This window comes from Hemicordylus capensis, chromosome 3 (genome assembly GCF_027244095.1).
Source record: "Hemicordylus capensis ecotype Gifberg chromosome 3, rHemCap1.1.pri, whole genome shotgun sequence".
In the NCBI taxonomy this organism is placed as follows: domain Eukaryota; kingdom Metazoa; phylum Chordata; class Lepidosauria; order Squamata; family Cordylidae; genus Hemicordylus; species Hemicordylus capensis.
This window is the reverse complement of record NC_069659.1, coordinates 9,914,774-9,933,790: the sequence shown is the minus strand read 5'-3', so window position 1 is coordinate 9,933,790 and position 19,017 is coordinate 9,914,774. Positions and strand designations below refer to the sequence as shown.

The 19,017-nt window shown below is 46.2% G+C and overlaps 1 protein-coding gene across 4 annotated transcripts in view; it reads left to right on the top strand.

Moving 5' to 3' along the window:
* RSF1 (remodeling and spacing factor 1) overlaps positions 1-19,017 on the top strand; it is a 93,160-nt gene that overhangs the window by 64,582 nt on the left and 9,561 nt on the right. For 3 of the 4 annotated variants that reach the window (XM_053305443.1, XM_053305444.1, XM_053305445.1), the window contains exons 9-15: positions 464-543; positions 4,967-5,021; positions 5,598-5,707; positions 8,578-8,645; positions 9,283-9,490; positions 9,923-10,146; positions 12,994-13,185. In XM_053305443.1, the coding sequence (XP_053161418.1) occupies positions 464-543; positions 4,967-5,021; positions 5,598-5,707; positions 8,578-8,645; positions 9,283-9,490; positions 9,923-10,146; positions 12,994-13,185 (937 nt within the window). Of the gene's footprint in view, positions 1-463; positions 544-4,966; positions 5,022-5,597; positions 5,708-8,577; positions 8,646-9,282; positions 9,491-9,922; positions 10,147-10,532; positions 10,965-12,993; positions 13,186-19,017 lie in introns of those variants that run through there. The other variant, XM_053305447.1, reaches the window with a different exon arrangement.

Here is a 19,017-nt window from a genome sequence, read left to right as displayed (position 1 = left end):
CAAATCTTATATTAAATCCTTATTTGCATTCATCCATTGTGAACTTTCCTCCTATGTCTAACTGACCCTCCCCAAGGATTAGGTGACATTTTTTAGAACCATATCTCGGAGGGGGTGGCACTCCAAGTTTAATTGTAAAGACTAAGTTTAAGAATAAATTTTAAATCAATGCAGCCATGCAACGTAAAACGAAGAACATAATTTGTAATTTTGAGTGCTTTTCTGTGAGGCAGGGAAATCCCACATTTTATGTTTGCTTTCCAATGTTGTGTCACGTTTCTTTGTTTTGGCCTTGAAGTCCAACCTCCTTGCTCGTGTTCAGTGCCTGGACAGCAGTGAAGTCTTTCCTGGCCATCGTGGTCCTCACACCAAGAGATGTTTGTGAGGGGAACATGTTATGAAATTTGCTGCATTAACATGTTTTTGGACTATATTAATACTCTGTTTTGGTTTATCCTCATAGAAACTACTGTGTGAGAAGTTAGAAGAACAGCTGCAGGACCTGGATGTTATCTTGAAAAAGAAAGAACGTGCAGAGCGAAGGTATCCAGCATCATTCACTGACCAAAGACAGGGCCAGCTCCAGGTTTCAGGTGCCCCTCAGCAGGCTGTCCTCCATGGGCTCCCTTCTACCTGCGTGGGCCCTGAAAGAGTCACTCTGCCTTCACCACATGAAGTCTGTTGGCACAGAAGTAGTTTCAGAGATCAGCAGTGGGCCCTTCTGTGGGCTCTGGGCCCTTGGCTGATGTTGGCCCAGACCAAAGGCTTAGCAGTCACTGTACCACAGAACAAGATATGCACAGAAAGTGTGAGGATACCTTTATTTGAGCTACTTAGTCTTCTGTCCAGCTGCCCAATGTTATATAGACTTTTTCAGTCCCAGGATGGAGTGGAGGAAGTCAGAGCAGGCATTTCATTAGGTTGCTAAAAGGCCCTATTTGTAAAATCTCAAAAAGTAAAAAAAAAATCTCAGGACCCAAAAGGAGTGATACTCTATAACAACAAGGATTTATTAAGGTTGCTGATCAGAGAAACTGCGGAGGCATCAACAATCGCTGCTTCCATTCAAATAAAACCCTTCCCCAGGAACTACAAGAACCATGCAGTCAGATCCAAGCACTTAAAACAAAAATAAATTCCCTGACGCCTCTAGTTAAACCGGCTTCTATCCTTCCTATTTATTTCCAGGTAAGGAACATCCAGTTGGTTCCCAGCCCAAGGCTGTTAGTCTCCCCTCACTCCGAGTCCTACAGGGAAGAACTGAACTCTTAACACATCCCTCCAAGCAGTTGTCCAGTGAACCCTGCCCCTCACTCTGGATTCGGCCACAGGGATTTGATTCTCCCGGGCTTTCTTCCTTATTTGGAGGAGCCCACCCTCCAAGCAGTTACTCTAATTGAGGCCTAGTCCTCCCTCAAGCCTGACTACCACTATGACTGCTTACAGCAGATATTCTAAACAAGCTGACATGGCGCAGAGCATCTGTGCCCCTAATTTTCCCTCGGCGGCTGCTTCTCCTCGGCCAGCCTGATGGCGGCTTCTCCTCAACCAGCTGGCAGCTGCATCTCCTTGGCCCGCCAGTCAGTGGCCACTTCTCCTCGGCCCGGCGGCCGGTCGCTTCTGCTCGGCCCAGCCTGGTGGCGGCCGCTTTTCCTTGGCTGGCCCAGCGGCGGCTCCTTCTCGGCCCTGCGGCCGGCCTGGTGGCGGCCACTTCTCCTCCATGGCCTGGCGGCTGCCACTTCTCCTCCACAGCCAGCTGGGCCTCCTGTCCCCATCGCTATTTGGCAGCTCACTCTCAGACTCTCGCGAGAGCTGCCACACGTGGGATTAGCGACGGGTACATTTACGAGAATTATATAGAGAGAGATAGATATTAATAGTTCTGTTTTCAAAGGGGCTCACAGTTTCAAACAGTTCATGGTTTGGGAGGATGAAAGACATCAGATGAAATGGGAAATGACACTTTGAGCACAACATCCATTTCAAAACAAAGAAACCCACTCATGTGACACCATAGATAGCCAGTCCAAAAAGCCATCCCAAGGGCAGTGCTTTCTTCCTGCTACTTGCTGATTTGTTGAAAAGGTGTTGCAGAGTGGCCTGGACTGAGTTCAGCCCTTGGTGTGATGGTGGTGAGATTTCTGAGGCTCTGCCCAGTAGGTAGGTAGCTCTTGGCTCACAAGTCTTGGGATGCTGCTCCTCTTCAGCAACAGCACTAGCTACCAACGGTGACTGCTTAAAAATATGGTACAGACTTGGATAGCTGGATGGGGAGCACAGCTCAGTCCTAAGTGTGGTGGTCTTCCTTTAGAACAGGGGTGGCCAACTGGCAGCCCTCAGGCTTTGCAGCCCCCAGAGCCATCTTGTGGGCTCTTCCAAATTGTAGTCAAGCTGGATTTAAAGAAAAGAAACCCCCTGCTGTTCATTGTTATAAGTAAGGGAGTGGTAACACATGCCTGTGTATTTCACTGCCGCTGTGCCTCTTGAAGGAGTCTTTCAGGAAGCACATTTGTTCGTTAGACCAGTTGCTAGCCTCATACCATCTGAGTCAACGTGCTTTGGACCTGTGAGGCTCTTACTCTGGGAAAAGCCAATAACATCACAGAATCCAACTGTCTCTGAAGGGCTTGGATTGCTCCAGATAATATAGCAGTGCTCAAGGATACAGAAGTTGATCTGTATTTTATGGCATTTATGGCCAACAGAGAGGGAATGGTTAGGGCAGGAGACTGAAGCAATAACTGTGCAGGGAGTATAGGAGGCAGAGGTTATGGAGTTGGATCTTGTAGGGAAAGCGGGCAAGAATTGTATGAATTGGGCTGGTATCTCCTGGGAAGATACAGATGATGTCATATCTTCAGAAAGAAGTATAATGAAGCTGGGAAACATTGTTGATATTCAGATAGTTTCACATGCATTTGGGTTGACTTTTCTGCAGTATTTGAGCATGCACACCAGCATGAATACCATCCCGGCCTTCCGCGCTTACTTGGCTGAGATTTGGGGTAGGGAGCTTTTGTGGTTAGCAAGCCAGCGTAGTGTAGTGGTTAGAGTGCTGGACTAGGACAGGGGAGACCCGAGTTCAAATCCCCATTCAGCCATGAGACTTGCTGGGTGTCTCTGGGCCAGTCACTTCTCTCTCAGCCTAACCTACTTCACAGGGTTGTTGTGAAAGAGAAACTCAAGTATGTAGTACACCGCTCTGGGCTCCTTGGAGGAAGAGCGGCATATAAATGTAATAATAATAATAATAATAATATACAGGGAACTTTCTCAGCAGGATTGAGAGATATGTTCTTCTGAGGCCAATGCAATCATTGTGTGGCTTTCTTAAAGCCAATTATGGTGGCCATTTTGCTGGGGAACAGAAAGGTCAAAGCAGTATAGGGGCAAAAGTGCAGCATGGTGTTTGATCACAGCACACCCCAAGTTCTTTTGTGGCTAAAGTGAAAACATTGAAGTCGTAAGTGCAGAAGGGCAGTAAAATGTGCTGATTGCTGCATTCGAGGGTGCCGGTGTTGTTTCAGGCTCAACTTTTTTCTTTTTTGCTGAAAAGTAAAAATATTGGTGGTCTTTGTGCTCGTTGAAGCTTATGACTGAGGCCTGGTTTCTTAACACCTCCAGTTTTTCACTTTGCATTCTTCAAGGTTTGCACTGACATTGGTTCAGGTATTCACCCAGGTGTTAACACATTGCAAAATATTGTTGATACTTATTTGGTATCCCTCCCTATCCTAAGGGCTGGGAGGATGAGCTGTCAGTGGTAGACCACATGGTTTGCATGCAGAAAATTCTAGGTTTGATCCCTGGCATCTCATGGTTAAAAGGTCAAAGGAGTAGGTGATGAGAGAGAATCCTGTCTAATACCTTGGAGGAGAAACCTCTGGCCTAGATGAACCGATGGTCTGAGCTCATATAGGGCAGCTTCTTATGTCCCTAAGAGTAGAAGGTGGTATCTCAGACATAAAGATGGTAAAGTGATCCCCTTCCCCAAAAGCTCGCAGATTAAAGTGTATGAGGAGACGTTGGGAAAGGAGAAGATGTATAAACCCAGTCATGCCAATAAGTCTACAGAAGTTAGAAGCCATATACATTTTTAGTAGGCCATATACTGACGCATTGAGGCTCTACACACGATCCGTGTGTAGAGCCTGCAGGGCTTCTGCAGGGAGAGCGGGCTTGACCCGGACTCCCCGCAGTTGATCCAGCACCGAGCCCTGGGTGGCCAGATCTGCCACCCACACGACTATTGGCTCCACCACGGAGCTAGTAGGGGTGGCGAGCAGCCCCCGGAAGTCCCAGAATGCCCCGCGCAAGTGTGTAGGGCATGTTGGGGAGACCCCCGTGCTGGGAGGCTTGTTGTAGCCTCCCAGTCAGGGTTCTACTCGTGAGTCGGCATGGAGCCGCGCCACAACGACTCATGATCCGATAAACGGTTTAAGGGTGGGAGTACTTCCTGCGGTTTGCTGCCGGGAGCTACACAGCCGCAGGAAAGCGGGCTAGGCTCCCATAGCCCACTTTCCTGCGGTCGTGAGAATCTCCTCTTTGTGTTAGGCCCAGGGCAAATACAATGCTGCCCCATCTCCTAGCCGTGGTTAGGCAACTGAGAGCTCCCTGTGGGCTTGTTGGTGTTCTGCTCACACACTCTTTCTCCCCGCCCCCCGCTTTGCAAGCTCTTTCTCTTCTTCCTTTCATTTTTAGAGCTAACCACAGTTAGCATTCTGTCTGTGCTTTTGATTTCATGAGCCACAGATCCATATCCCAATCTGCACATCTGCTTATATCCATGGTTGCGAAAGGTGGTTCGGAGCTAGCCATGGTGAGCAGCTGTTTAGAAGTCTGTAACCGTTTAAAGTGTGCCATTGCCATTGCCAAGGCTGCGGGGGTTGGGAATGAAAGGCTAAAAGGGAGTGGGCAGATGTTAAGAAATTGCTTTTGGTAAACGTATCTTTGTTTCCCCCCCAAGGAAAGAACGCCTTGTATATGTGGGTATTAGTATCGAGAACATCATTCCTCCACAAGTAAGTGAAATCGATCAATTGACACAATTTTTCATTTTCAGGTATAGAGTCAGGATTTGTGTACTTTGTCCTACAAACAATCAACATCCTGCCTTGGGCTGAGTTTCCACAGTGCATACATTATGCAGAGCAAGCCAATTTGCAGACATCATTTTGTCCAATATATTTTGCCCTTGCTACTGATGAGGAGGGGCAAGGAACTAGGCAGGACTGTGAAAACTGGCCCCCAGAAATCCAGTTCAGCTAATATCTCTCTCCTTCCGAAATCTCATTAGCATGCACATTTGCAAGCCTGCCTTTGCCGTTTTCAAAGCTAGAAACCTGCCACAGTGATCAGAATTGACATCTTAATCTTGACACTTGTTGCTAGATCAAACTCAACATTGTGAGACCCTGTTCATTGCATTGGTTAGTAACAGCAAGATGCTTGCGGGGACTGGAAATGCTCAGCTCTGTATGCAACAGATTGTTCTCAGTGATCATGGAGAGGATAAAGGCTGAGCTTGTCCATTTGGAGTGTAGAGGGAACCTGTCCCGTTGGCTGTAGCTGTTTCAGGATTGCCTGTTTTTCAACAGGAGCCAGAAATACCTGAAGGTGTGGAAGAAAAGAAGAAAGATTCCAAAAAATCCAAGGCAAAGCTGCTTGAAAGGAGGTCAACTAGGCAACGGAAGTGCATAAGCTACAGGTAAACAACTGCTTTGACTCTTTGGAGTGAGTGCAAAAGATATTGTGTCTCCAGGTGAGAATGCACAAGTGGGAATTGCAGGTGGACACACTCACTCACTCACTGTTGCCTCTGCAATAGAGGGAGTCTGACTGCAGTTCAGCTTTTCATGTCCTTAAAGCATGGAGGGCGGGACTTGGATAAAGTATGCAGTCTGATCCCAATCTTTGGTAGAGGAGGGTGACTGACAGGGAGAGGAATGAGCTAGACAAAAGGTGCACTTCTAAATCTAACCACACTTTAAGCCACTCTCCGAATTGCTTCATTGGTAGAGGAGAGACGTTTCCAGTCAACCCCCCCACACCCCCAGTCCCTGAAATGATCAAGGGGGATGGGGAGGAATTAGACTGGTTACAGCAGGCAAAGTGGCAGCACCTGCTGCCTGCTTTTTACTACCAGGTAAAAAGTATCTTTGGCATGAGGATACTTTGGACGTGCTGCCCTCCCCTACGGCAGTTTGAGGTGGGGATGGAGGATCATTCTGACCGCCCCCCGCACACCATTTTTCTGCAAGGATCAGGGGGAAGAGCCTGTCATCGCTGGGGATCCTTTTCTACCCCTGCAGAACCTTCCTTCCACTTTGGTACTTTCAGTAACAACTCACAAGTTTGCCTAATGCTGTGTGAGATTTCACCCCATGGAACGAGTGGGCTCTTAATTGCCCCCCCTATGTCTGCCACATAAAGAGTGTGTGTTGCTGCTATTAAAAATACTTGTATACTACTTCTCAAAATGAAAAAGGTTTCTCAAAATGGCTTATGCAGCAAAAAAAATGAGCGAGGAAAATGGTTTCCTGTCCCAAAGGACAGACACACACCACCACCACCAGCAGCAGCAGCAGCTCCTGGAGTCTAGAGATGCTGCACTGTGCTGAATAGAAACAGTTGCTTTCTCCTGGTTAAATATAAGAGGGCTACCATTTACCACCTTAAAAAGGTGCCTCATGGTCCAGATTTCATATGGTTTTGTATTTGTTTATTGCCGCTGCTGCTTTTATTATTTGTGTGGATTTGTTTCAAATGGTGTTTTTTTTTTTTAATTGTAAGCTAGTTTGCTGGGGGAGGGGGGGCTAAAAGAAAGAAAAGTCTGGACCTTCGCTACATGCATTTGTGTATACTGTCCTTCCCCCTCACCCACCTGGATTACTTCACCTTTTAAGGACACAGTGGTTATGCTGGTCAATTCTCCTTCCCATCCAGCTGGCTGAAAATGTGTGAGGAAGCACAGCCTGGCTCTGGATACTTTACAGTCACCTCCATTAACTGCAGAAACCGTATGGAGCTGAAATCCTTCCTCTTTGTGTGGGGGAAGCTGGCCCTGGTCAGTGAGAAGCACCAGGCTGTGTGCTGGGTTTTCCAGACCAGTTTGTCACGTCCCTGACAGATGAGGCAAAGTGATGACCCAGCAGAAGCTCCCTCTCGCCCCAGGATATCAGACTGTCCTCCAGGAGGATTAAGCCATTCTGCAAGCACGGCAGTTTGAAAGGCTCACAGCCTGTTAGTAAAAATCACACTTGCACTGTATTATGCTCAACAGCAGGACTGTGTGTGAAGTGCACCATCTTGGCTTTGTCTGCCTTTTTGCATCTCTCACATTGGTTGTTTCAGCTGCTTCTGAGCAAAACTTGAAAACCGGCAAGACAATCTTTGCCTCAACTACAAACGAAGCAAATGTTGGCTGATTCTATCCCCCTCTCCCTATAGTTTTGCACACTTACATAAAATGCAGACCACTGTTTTCAGCAGCTAAATCACAGGGATTCCTTTTGGAAAGGACAAAGGGGAGGAAACATATATTATATAGTTAATTGTCTTTGTAATCTGCCTAGAGATATTTTGGATGGGTTATATAGAAATATAATGAATAAATAATCCTTGTAGTTTGATCCCTCTGTGTGATTGCAGAAAAATAGCATTTGTGTTTTTTGTTATTGTGTTTTGTTTTGTATTTTTGTAGTTCAGGGGTTCTCAATTTTGAGCCCCCAGATGTTGCTGGACTAAGGCCAAAGGCCATCGTGGCTAGAGATTATGGGAGTTGTAGTCCAAGAACAGCTGGGGACCCAAGATGAGTAGTTTATATCAAGTATTTAAATTTTCTTAATTGCCTTGTGCCTTTTTTAAAAAAGAAAGATATGCAGGATAAAAAGCATATAGGTTCACCTGAAAATTAATATTTATGGGAGGTATGTGTTGTACAGGAATTATCTGTGACCTGATCAACACTTTAAGAGGGAATGCTGCAGGGTCTACAAGAAAACACTTCTGTTGGGATGTCTCTCTTTTGAAAATAAATAAATACGTGGGGTTGTATGAAATAGAGGAAATGTGCAAACATGAATTGGAGTTTTATTTGTTGGTTCAGTGGGCAGTCCCTCCAGGAGACTGAGATACAAATTGATTCTCTTTCGTCTTCCTCCCCCACCCCCTGCTGGCATGAGTTGATTTACTGCAATGTGGAATTTTGGTTCAGATTGTTTCTTTTACTTGAAGAGAGCCAACAAATCATATAAACAATGCAAATTTCATTTCATTTCCTGTAAATATATTCTAATTTCATAGTCTCTTGCAGGAAGAGTGGGGCAAATAAGATGTGGATTTGAAAATGAGAACTTTCTACATGAGAATGAGAATTAGCAGGAGTGGGGTGGTGGTGGTTTCTGCTTATGTGAAAGCGAACTGCATTTTGTAGAGCCATAATTCCTATATCGGAAACAAGCCACTGATGCATTTTGAACCTTTCGTTGCTTATACGTTATACATATTGCCAGCGTATTCCTTGAAATATGGTTTACTAATTAAAGTGCACTTTAATTAGTAAATTTATTTTTCTAGGTTTGATGAGTTTGATGAAGCAATTGATGAAGCAATAGAGGATGACATCAAGGAGGCTGATGGAGGGGGTATGTCTTCTTAGGCTGCTTTTGAACAGTGTTTGTTTTTTTAAAAATACACGTATTTATATATATATGGGTGTCTGGCATTTGTGGGTGGTGTAATCCTAAATTGTGATGCGGTATATAGTCAACTTATACTCAAGGCTTTGGTTATTTTGTCATTTTACACAAGAGCAGAAAAGCACCACAATTGACTTGGTTTGCACAGTGCCTGCAGGTAGCAGAATTCAGGTTTCTCTTTCTTGTCCAGTTTTTCAACTGAGGTGACCTGGGTTCAGAGCTCTGCTCAGCACTATCTGTCAGTCTGATCTCCCTCACAAGGTTCTTGAAGATAAAAATGGAGAAGGGGAACCGCATATGCTCCTTGGAGGGAGGACGAATTAAATGAACAACTTGGATATCATTCTCCTATCTAGCCTTGCTTAAATGTTCAGCTTTTCGTGGAGGCAAGGAAGACATGACTCAGCAGACTCAGACATGCACATTTTTGACTCAGCAGATGCAGGCATGTGCAGGCCTGGCCTTGGCTACCTTCTATGGAGGGGAGGTTGAAAGTAGTGGGAAGGAAACAAAGTTTGCATAGGAAGAGTCAAAAAGAAGACCTCACTCACAGTCGCCATTGTCTTGATCCCCCTGAATGTAGGTGGTGGTAGAGGGAAGGACATGGCTAACATCACAGGGCATCGTGGGAAGGACATTTCCACCATCCTGGAGGAAGAAAGGAAAGAAAGCAAGCGGCCTCCAAGGGCTGCTACAGTTCGCCGCAAGAAACGGCGGCGGCTGAACGACCTGGACAGTGACAGCAACCTCGACGAGGAAGAGAGCGAGGATGAGTTCAGAATCAGCGAAGGGTAGGATCTGACCCTAATTAAATGTGGTTCAACCTCAGCAGTTTGACCAGGGTTTCCCTGAAACCCTGGGTTCTCACAATCAGCTCAACAGGGCTTAGTAATCCTGGTTAACTCCTGGTTAACTCTTTAACCAGGATTACTGTGATTGTGTGAATGCAACCACAGAAAGAGTGGCTTTTTGCCATCCCAGAATAATATGAAAGCCTATAATGCCCCTGACAACCTGAAAAATCTTCCTCAGTTAAACATGTTCATCTGTCAGTTTCTCAAATTAAAATTCAATTCTCATCGATTATCGGAGAGTGGGGCGGGCACTGTGTGGTCCTTTTAGTCTAGCCTCCTGCTCGTTGCAGGATCAGCTCAAGCTGAGTTTATTTTTAATGTGTATTCTCTAGTTCCAAGCCTCTTTCCCACTATTCTTTGTCCTTGCAGATCCCAGGATGAGTTTGTTGCATCAGATGACAACCTAGATGAAAGTGAAGAGGATCAGCCATCAAATGATGACAGTGACACGGAGTTTACCAGGCGGAGGCCCAGGCGACATCATTCTAGGCCAATGAGGCAAAGCAGGCGGCTACGGAGAAAAACAGTCAAGAAAAGGTACTCGGAAGACGACGAAGAGGAGGACTCCGAGGACAATATCAGTGGAGAATCTGGTACGTTTGGTTCATTCAGGGTCCCTAGTTTTGTCCAAGAAGCATATGGGTTGGATAGACAAAGGTTTTGGATTATACTTCCAGGTTGCATAAATTTTCTATCATAAAACATCAAAAAATTGGACTTTTTAGAATCATGGATATCCCCCCACCCCTCAAACAGACTGGTTGTTTTGTGACTCTGTGCTGTTTTGTGTGTCTTCCAACATAGACTACCATGTTTCCCCTCCATAAATGGTTGGTGTTGTCTTGTGGATCACCTAGTCTAGGCCTGTTGAACCAGAAACCTTTGAATCGTATGCTGTGGGTGGACTGGTTTAAATCACCAGGGAAAAAGGCCAATTTAAATTATTGATTTAAACCAAAAATTTCCATTTATTATTTAGATACTTCCTAAATGGCTTGGGCCCAGGCTATTTAAGAGAGCGCCGCCTTCTGCATGATCCCCACGCTTGTTAAGGTCATCTGGAGAGGTCCACCTGCAGTTGCTGCCAGCTCATCTGGCGACGGCTTGGAGCCGGGTCTTCTCTGTAGCCGCTCCCAGCCACGACACAGGATTTGCCCTCTCTGCTGACCTTTTAAGAAAGCTTTAAAGACACACCTTTTTAAACCTGGCATCTTGATGGTTGTTTTTAACTGCTTTTAATTGGTTCTGTTTTAATTTCTGTATTTTAACAGGTTTGTTTTACTTGGTTTGTAAACCATCTAGAGATTTTTGATTAGGCGGTATATAAATGTTATGTAAATAAACGAATGAATGAATGAATAAAAACTCATACTAATTGGTTACTATAGCCATAAAAACATATTGGGTTGCATCCTAAGTCATTCTATGAATAGAAGACGCTTCTGTTGGCACAAGGCGGGGTGGGTGGGTGTGGGGGCAGGCAAAAATGGTCATACTTCCCTCAGTCAACATTGTCCCCCTAAAATTTGCTCCTGTGGGTTGTGGGCCCTCCAGCGCCGCCGTGGCATACAGCATGGGAATGGGGTGGGATTGGTGAAAATGTCCCTCCTGCGCAAATGGAACTGCCTTCCATTCACAGAGGACTGTGATCAACCCAGTAGCTTAATGTCGCTTCATTCTGACAGCTGGGCCTTGCATCTCATTGTTGCACTGCTGACATTTGCCACGTTTTCCGTTTTTATTCAGAGAAGAGGTTTCCTCAGAATGTTTCCAGCAGCCACAACAGGGTTTTGTAGACCAGGCCTGAACCAGATAAGGCCCGGGGCCTGGATCCATCCGTAGGGGATTTTTTGCTGGCACGCAGGTGGGAATATCCTGAGCAACAGCAGGAGCCATGAGGAGCTCTTGGCCTGTCGTGCTGCTGAGCAGAGGCGGCTCCGTGTAGTGGACCACTTGAGACCAATTGTCCCACCCTGGGCTGGAGCCCACGGACCACATCCCCCTTTCCCCCGACTCCAGCCCTCTACCGCCTCACAGCTATTAATTTTTTAAAAATAATTTTAATGTAATAAATGTGCTGAAAACTGACCTTGTCCCCCACACACCAAGTCATGGTGGGCTGTGGCGCACTTGAGTTGTGCACCTGGGTATAGACTGATGCTGGTTGGTATTCACACTTGAAGGTATTCTTTCCAGTGATCCTCCTGCTTTAGGCTGTTCTGCATCCCCCCACCTCCGAAAAGTAGTGACTGGGCAGTTCAGTAACTCCATATATTCCATAAGATGGAAGATAAATCTCCATGTTCTTTAATTGGCAAGTAGAGTAATAAATATTTATGATTGGCTCTCTGACTCTGAGCCAGTGGCAGATATCAGGTAGTTACTTCGACATAAACTAGCCGTAAAAGATCACCCAGCTGGAACCTGTGCTGACTTGCCATCCCTGCCTCCCCTCCCCTCCCCACCCCCTGGCCCCCAGCATCAAACCATGATAATAAGCACATAAACCATTACAGGGTATGGTGGTGGGTGAAGAAGTTTCGTTCCCTGTCGCTTTCTCTTTAGAAAAGAAAATAGTTATTTTGTGCTCATAAGAGGAGAATAAAATTAGTGTTAAGATATAGTATGTTCACATTAAATTCTGGTTTCAGTTTAAACTAGGTTATTTTAAAAGTAGAAACCTATTATAGATGAGGGGTTTTTTTTATGATCATTGATTTTTATCCACCCTGTGCGTCAGATGTGACCTGCCATGTCTTTCATAAACCCCAGTTGGTAGTCCTGGCTTTCAGACTTAACCAGCACATGCATATCTAGCCTCTTCCTCTTCTCAGTGTCCAGCTTGTAATATCCAGTTACAGTAGTGTGGTCTGCTGGCCAGCTACTACTGAAGATAAAACAGCTTTAGAACACACATTTAGACATTTTATATTTATTTTTTGGATCTGTACTCTGCTTCCAGCAAAGCACTCACAATAGGAAAACTGCAATCTGGTCCCAAGGTCACCATGGGACAGTGGGCCGATCATAACATCCCCCCCTCCCCCCGAGTAGAGTGGGAACTAAAGATCCTTTGGGCCAAATACAGCTCCTGAGGCTGGATTGAGCCCCAGGGTACCAGTTGTGGTCCCTGTTGGAAGTCTTTAAAGTGTATGTTTAGATATGAAAGAAATGAGAAGACTGAGTTTGCCCTGAAATGTTTCTTCTGGCAATTTTTCTTCTCAAAGGACTGATAGTCGGTTAGCTCAAATGGCCAAAGGCCACTGTGACTGGAGATGATGGGATATATAATCAAACAACATCTGGGGACTCATGTTTGAATACCCCTGGGTTAGCCCTATCTAATTGGATGTGTTGGGAATGTGACTGGTTGTTCCACTCTATTGACTACACTTACAGTGGTTGATTCTCTTCCTTCCCTGGTCCCTTCTCTTGCACAGAAAGTGATATTTCTTCAGATTACAGCGACGAAGATTACCTGGAAACCAGGCGGAGAAGATCTCGGCGGAATCAGAAGAGACAAGTCAACTATAAGGAAGATTCTGAAAGTGAGGGCTCTCAGAAGAGCTTCCGATATGGGAAAGAGCTGAGAAGAGTCCACAAGCGCAGGCTTTCCAGTTCAGACAGCGAAGGTAAAATAAAAGTGTTGCCTTGTGCAGAAGATCAGCAGAGCTTTGCCCCAGAGAGAGAGTGTGACTTGAGTGTAGAGTTTAAACACAAGGGCAGCTTTGCAGAGTTGAGCATAGGGCAATCTTTTACTTAGCTAGCTCTCCTCCTTTCCTCGGCCATGTATTTATGGCTCTGAGTTACCACTGCACTGTAAAATAATTATGGTTAAAATAATTATGGAGGGAAGCTAGTTCAAAGAGGAGAGCCGGTCTTGTGGTCGCAATCATGACTTGTCCCCATAGCTAAGCAGGGTCCACCCTGGTTGTATATGGATGGGAGACTAGAAGTGTGAGCACTGTAAAATATTCCCCTGAGGAGATGGAGATGCTATGGGAAGAGCAGAAGGTTCCAAGTTCCCTCCCTGGCAGCATCTCCAAGATAGGACTGAGGGAGATTCCCTCAACCTTGGAGAAGCCGCTGCCAGTCTGTGAAGACAATACTGAGCTAGATCGACCAATGGTCTGACTCCGTATATGGCAGCTTCCTATGTTCCTAGTTATGATTGAGACAAGCTCTGGGTATTTTGGATAGGGGTGGGTCTGAGCAACAAACAGCTGCCCTCTGGGGGTAGTCAGGTGGTTGGAGGCCTGAGATCAAATCCCTGCTCAGCTGCGGACTTGCCAGACGAACTTGGAGACAGTCCTCATTGGTTTGGCCCAGTTTAAAACAAGGGTTTACGATGATCTCTCTTGCAGACTTCCCCTCATTTCTGGAGAAGAAACCGTTTTCTGCAGTTGATGACTATCCAGATACAGTATAAGTGAAGCTGGCCTTGTGTCCCCCTAGCCTAGTCTTGTCTGTTCTGACTGGCAGGGGCTCTCTGGGCTCTCCGGCAGAGAGACTTCCCAGAAGCCACCCTGTGGCTTGAGATGCTTTGAGGTGGATTGGACCTCCAACCATATGTGCACCAAGCATGCACTCTGCTGCTGAGCGATGGCTCCCTCCCTACTGAACTAAGTCGAAGTTGCAGCTATTTGCCTCTTTTAATATTGCTACAAAGACTGTGAAAACTGGCCCGAGGTTGCAGTTCCCTGTTACAGCTGAACCCAGATAAAACTGAGATGCGCTCACTGGCAGGTTTTGTAGTAGAGGAGGACGGATGGCTTTCCCTGGTGTGTCTTCGCCTCCCCTGCTTCTTGGGTGCACATAGCCCTGAGTGGTGTTCCACCTGGTGGTGAGAACGCCACAAGCATCCTTTTGACATCTGAACTGGCAGCTGTCATTCCTGTCTGGGTTGCTTTAGTATTCGCCAACTCTAATGTATGACAAACAAGGCAGCCCCATCTGAGGGGAGGAGACGAATGGGCGTTGAAGACACAATTGGTCTGTGCCCTGCCTTGAATCCCTATTGCTTTGTGGTTGTAGTTTCCAGATGGCAGTTACAAACAGAAGCCCTTATACAGGATGGCTCAAGAGAACGGGAAAGCCACGTAAATTATTTAAAGGGAGTGCAAACGTGGAGAGAACACATAGGAGAGCTGGTCTTGTGATAGCAAGCATGACTTGTCCCCTTAGCTAAGCAGGGTCTGCCGTGGTTGCATATGAATGGGAGGCTAGAAGTGTGAGCACTGCAAAATATTCCCTTCAGGGGATGGACCCGCTCTGGGAAGAGCAGAAGGATCCAAGTTCCCTCCCTGGCTTCTCCAAGGTGGGGCTGAGAGAGATTCCTGCCTGCAACCTTGGAGAAGCCGCTGCCAGTCTGTGAAGACAATACTGAGCTAGATAGACCAATGTTCTGACTCAATATATGTCAGCTTCCTATGTTCCTATGATTAAATGAGGTTTATGGCTAGGTTCAGGACAGAGCCTTGGCAAGTGCACTTAATTGTGTATTCCTGGATTTCTATTTTAATTTGTAATTTGTTTTTTACTTGTAACCATGACGTGCCATATAATGAGTACTTCTCATATGCTCTCAGAAATCCTTACAATCACCTTGTGAGACAGACCTTTTTGTATTATCCTCATCGTATAGAACAGAAGTAGGCAACCTTGGCCTGCCAACTGTAGTTGAACTACAACTCCCATCATCCCCAGCCACAATGTATTGGCAGTTGTAACTCAACAATGACTGGAGAGCCAAGGTGGCTTCATCCTGATATAGATTGTGGCTTGACTGAAGGTCACCTGGTGAGCTTGTGTCTGAGGTGAAATTTTAATTAGGGCCTTCCCATTGTACAGCCCCATCACTAACTCTACATTACCCACATCGCTAACCTTTACTCTACATTAGCTCTCAACTGATATTTTCAGTTGAGCTGAGACTAGGCTAAGCAGCTTGGAGTGATGTGTTAACCTTTTTATAGTAGCATGGCATTCTGAAGCTTTAACTTTTTGAAGCAGCCAGAACAGGCTCAAATATATGTATAAAAGTATAAAATTGGGGTCCTGGAAGCTTTTGAGCCACATTTCCTCTTTACCCTGAGATATCTGGATAGTTGCCTCTGCTGCAGGGATTCTCAAACTTGGGTCCCCAGATTGTGTTGGGCAACAACTCCTGTCCTCCTTTGGCCCTAATGATTGGGGTTGATGGGAGCTGTACCCTGACAGATTCTTGGGACCCACATTTGAGAAGCCCTGCTCTACCACTCAATATATTTTGGGCTAGGCCTGCAACTGATAGGATTTCCTGCCTGACTTGGGTCTGGGGGGGTCTCCATTCTGCCACTCCATTCTTTATTTAGGTTTTTTGATGCCTTTTTAAAAATGCACAGTACAAACTAAAACTTACATAACAAAGAAGGAGCACTCCAACTTAGGAAAATAAGCTGAAGGAAAGACAGAGAAAAAGGGGGAAAACAGAATAAACACCTTGTGTCTTGGGATCCCAAATACAGTTCCAAATATAGCAAGCCAATGGCAAGGTCAACAAAGCAGAGACCAAAAGAACAATGTCTAGTAGGCTTTATCTGGATGTGTGTCCTCGGAGACCACAAAAGAGAACCAAGTTGCTAAATCTTCCGGCTTCCTCTTCCCTAAGGACACCAACCTCTGATGCATTCATTTCCACACCCCCATATTTTTTAAAAAAGAAAAAGAACCAGGCCGCAAATCTTGGCCAACCACTTATTCTTTGCTGGTGGCTTCTGGAGTTCCAGTCAGTGCAATAGCTGCTTTTGCTGAAGTGAGGAGTGGGGGAGGAAATCCTGTGAATGAACCAGAATTGCAGAGTCTTTGTAATAATTCAGTAAAGTTACCAGAGGATCTTCAGGTGCTTGAATCCCAACAGTAGCATCAATCTGTCTCTGTCATGATAAATGCAGCTCCAGATATAGCAAGCCCATGACAATTGACCTGAAGGCTTAAATTTTTTCACACAGCCACCTGATGTGAATGTGGGTGCCCTTTGGACTTCAGAGTTAAACCCCACCTGGCTGTTATCTTGAAAGCAAGTTTTATAAAATTGAATCAAAATTGGAGAAAGTTTAGTGGCCTAAATAGAAGTTCCGTCTTTGAGTCTCTCCCTATTGGCATCTGATTTCCCTTTTCCATGTATGTTGTGGTCCTTCTTGTCTTTGTCAATTCATTTCTGCAAATGCAACCAAAGCAGCAGACAGACATCAAAACAATATTTAATGTGTTTTTTTAAAAACCCATTATCAAATGATCAGCAGCACTGATACAGTATAAAGCCAGTTCAACTAGAAGAAAACAGTTATAAATCAAATGCCCATCTAAACAATGCTTCTCAGAGCCCACTTCAAAGCAGGAAGGGAGGCAATCTCCTGGATCTCCCCCGAAAGGACTTTCCATAATAGTCACCAACAGGAAGGCTCTAGTCCTGGTGATGGCCAGCTTAGAACAACTGCTTTCAAGTGGAGCAAATGGGTGGCAAAGAAAATTGTTAGGGGAGCAAGGATTTTGCTATGCATTAAATCATTATAGAGGACGTTAATTAATGTCAGTTTAGCCAGATTCCGCTTAGAAAACAATGAGGCGCTTCACACGATTTGTATGAACAGCCTTACCAGGCTCTGCGGGGAGAGTGGGCTTAGCCCTCTCTCCCTGCAGACGATCAAGCCTGCAGCCCTGGGCAGCCAGGCCGGCTGACCACACAACTACCGGCTCTGTCGCAGAGCCAGTGGGAGCTGCTGGGATCGGGGGCTGCCCGGCCCCCTGGAAGACCCAGAATGCCCCGGGCAAACATGCAGGGCTTTCTGGAGAGACCCCCGAGGCCGGGAGGCTGCCCGCGAGCCCGGTGGTTCCCACAATCACGAGACAGCAGGCGAGGCTTCCTTAGCGCGCTTTCTAGTGATCCTGGGAATAATTCCAAGGGCTCCTTGGATTGGGCCAGACCTTCCAGTCTGCTTTCCAGGCTAGTTGTCTTTTCCTATCCAAGACCACATGGCAGGAATGGCTGGGGTGGGGAGAGAGGTCAATAGCAGGCCAGTGGAAGTCTGCAGTGGAGATTATTCTACACGCGCGCACACATACACATACACACATGCACCCCATTATCTCACCTAGGCCACTTCCTGGCTAGAGAGGAAGCTTAAGGGGTTGGCCTGGCTTCTGGGAGGCTGGAGGGCTCTCTTACCTACCTGGCTGCACTCACCTTTGCTGCTTGTACTGGAGTAGAAGAGTGGATGAATGAGGCTTCTTTAAATAATGGAGGCCTTTAAAAATAATTAATTCAAGCTATAGGACTATAATATATTACGAGGCGCTTCACACGATTAGTGTGAAGCGCCAGGAGGGTTTGTGCGGGCAATGTGGGCTTAGCCCGCTCTCCCTGCACATGAGCAGTTGCCTGTTGCTGGGCAGCTGGATCATCCGCCCAGATGAGCAGCTGTTCCGGCCGGGCGCTCCTGCACCCGGCTGCGGCTCCACCGGGAACTCTGGCAATCGGGAAGAGGAGTGCCGTCGTGCCCCGAGCATCAGGAAAGCACCGTGCAAGTGCACGATGCCTTCCTGGGGTCACCCCTCCCCTCTGCCCCCACCCCGCGGCTGACACATGAGCAGAAAAGCAAGGTTAATGGAGCATTCTCTCTGTTTACCTCATTTAAGAGGAAGGGTTGTCAGGTGGGTTAGCAGCCGTGGAACCACCGGGCTCGCCTGCAAGCCCGGTGGTTCTGACGATCCCTGGAAACTGGGCTGGGCTCCCCTAGCCTGGTTTTCAGTGATCGTCAGAATAGCTTCTCTGACTATTGTCTGATTGTAAAGTTCCAGTCTGATGGATGGGGTGGGTGGAGAATATTTTGGAGGGAGCACCCACTTTCCTTAGATGCTCCTTGGAGTCATCCCTGTGGCCAGCCCAATTTCTAATGTTGAAGGACCGGACAGCAGGTTTCTGATGGAAAGAAACCACCTTAGCACTTGGGCAGGGTTCTTTTGCTCATACTATTAGCATTTCCAGATGTAGAAGAATTTTAAATATTTTAATAATCCCCCTTAGAATTTTAACATCTTGAGTATAACAAAGATTCAGAATAAGTTGGGATCTCTAGCAACCTGCTACAAGCTTTTTGTTATTTAGAGAATATTGTGCCTCTGGATACTGAAGCCACAGAAATCCCACTCCTCTTGCCTTTCGTGCAAAAGTTCATCCTTGGAAATAATTCTGTTGTGCTGGGCTCTTTGTTGTTAAGGCCAGAAGTGAGCCTTCCCAAGAAAGCTGCAAAAGAATGCACTGGGGCCAAGGCTTTATGGAAAGGGAAGTGGGGATTTATGATAAAACTAACATGCTCTTCTCTAGTACCTGTTTGTTCAAACACATGGTGGATAGTTTAACAAATAGCTTTGATCATCAGCAGGTGGCTGCCAGTTTTCTTCTAGTATAAAACAGCCAATTCTGT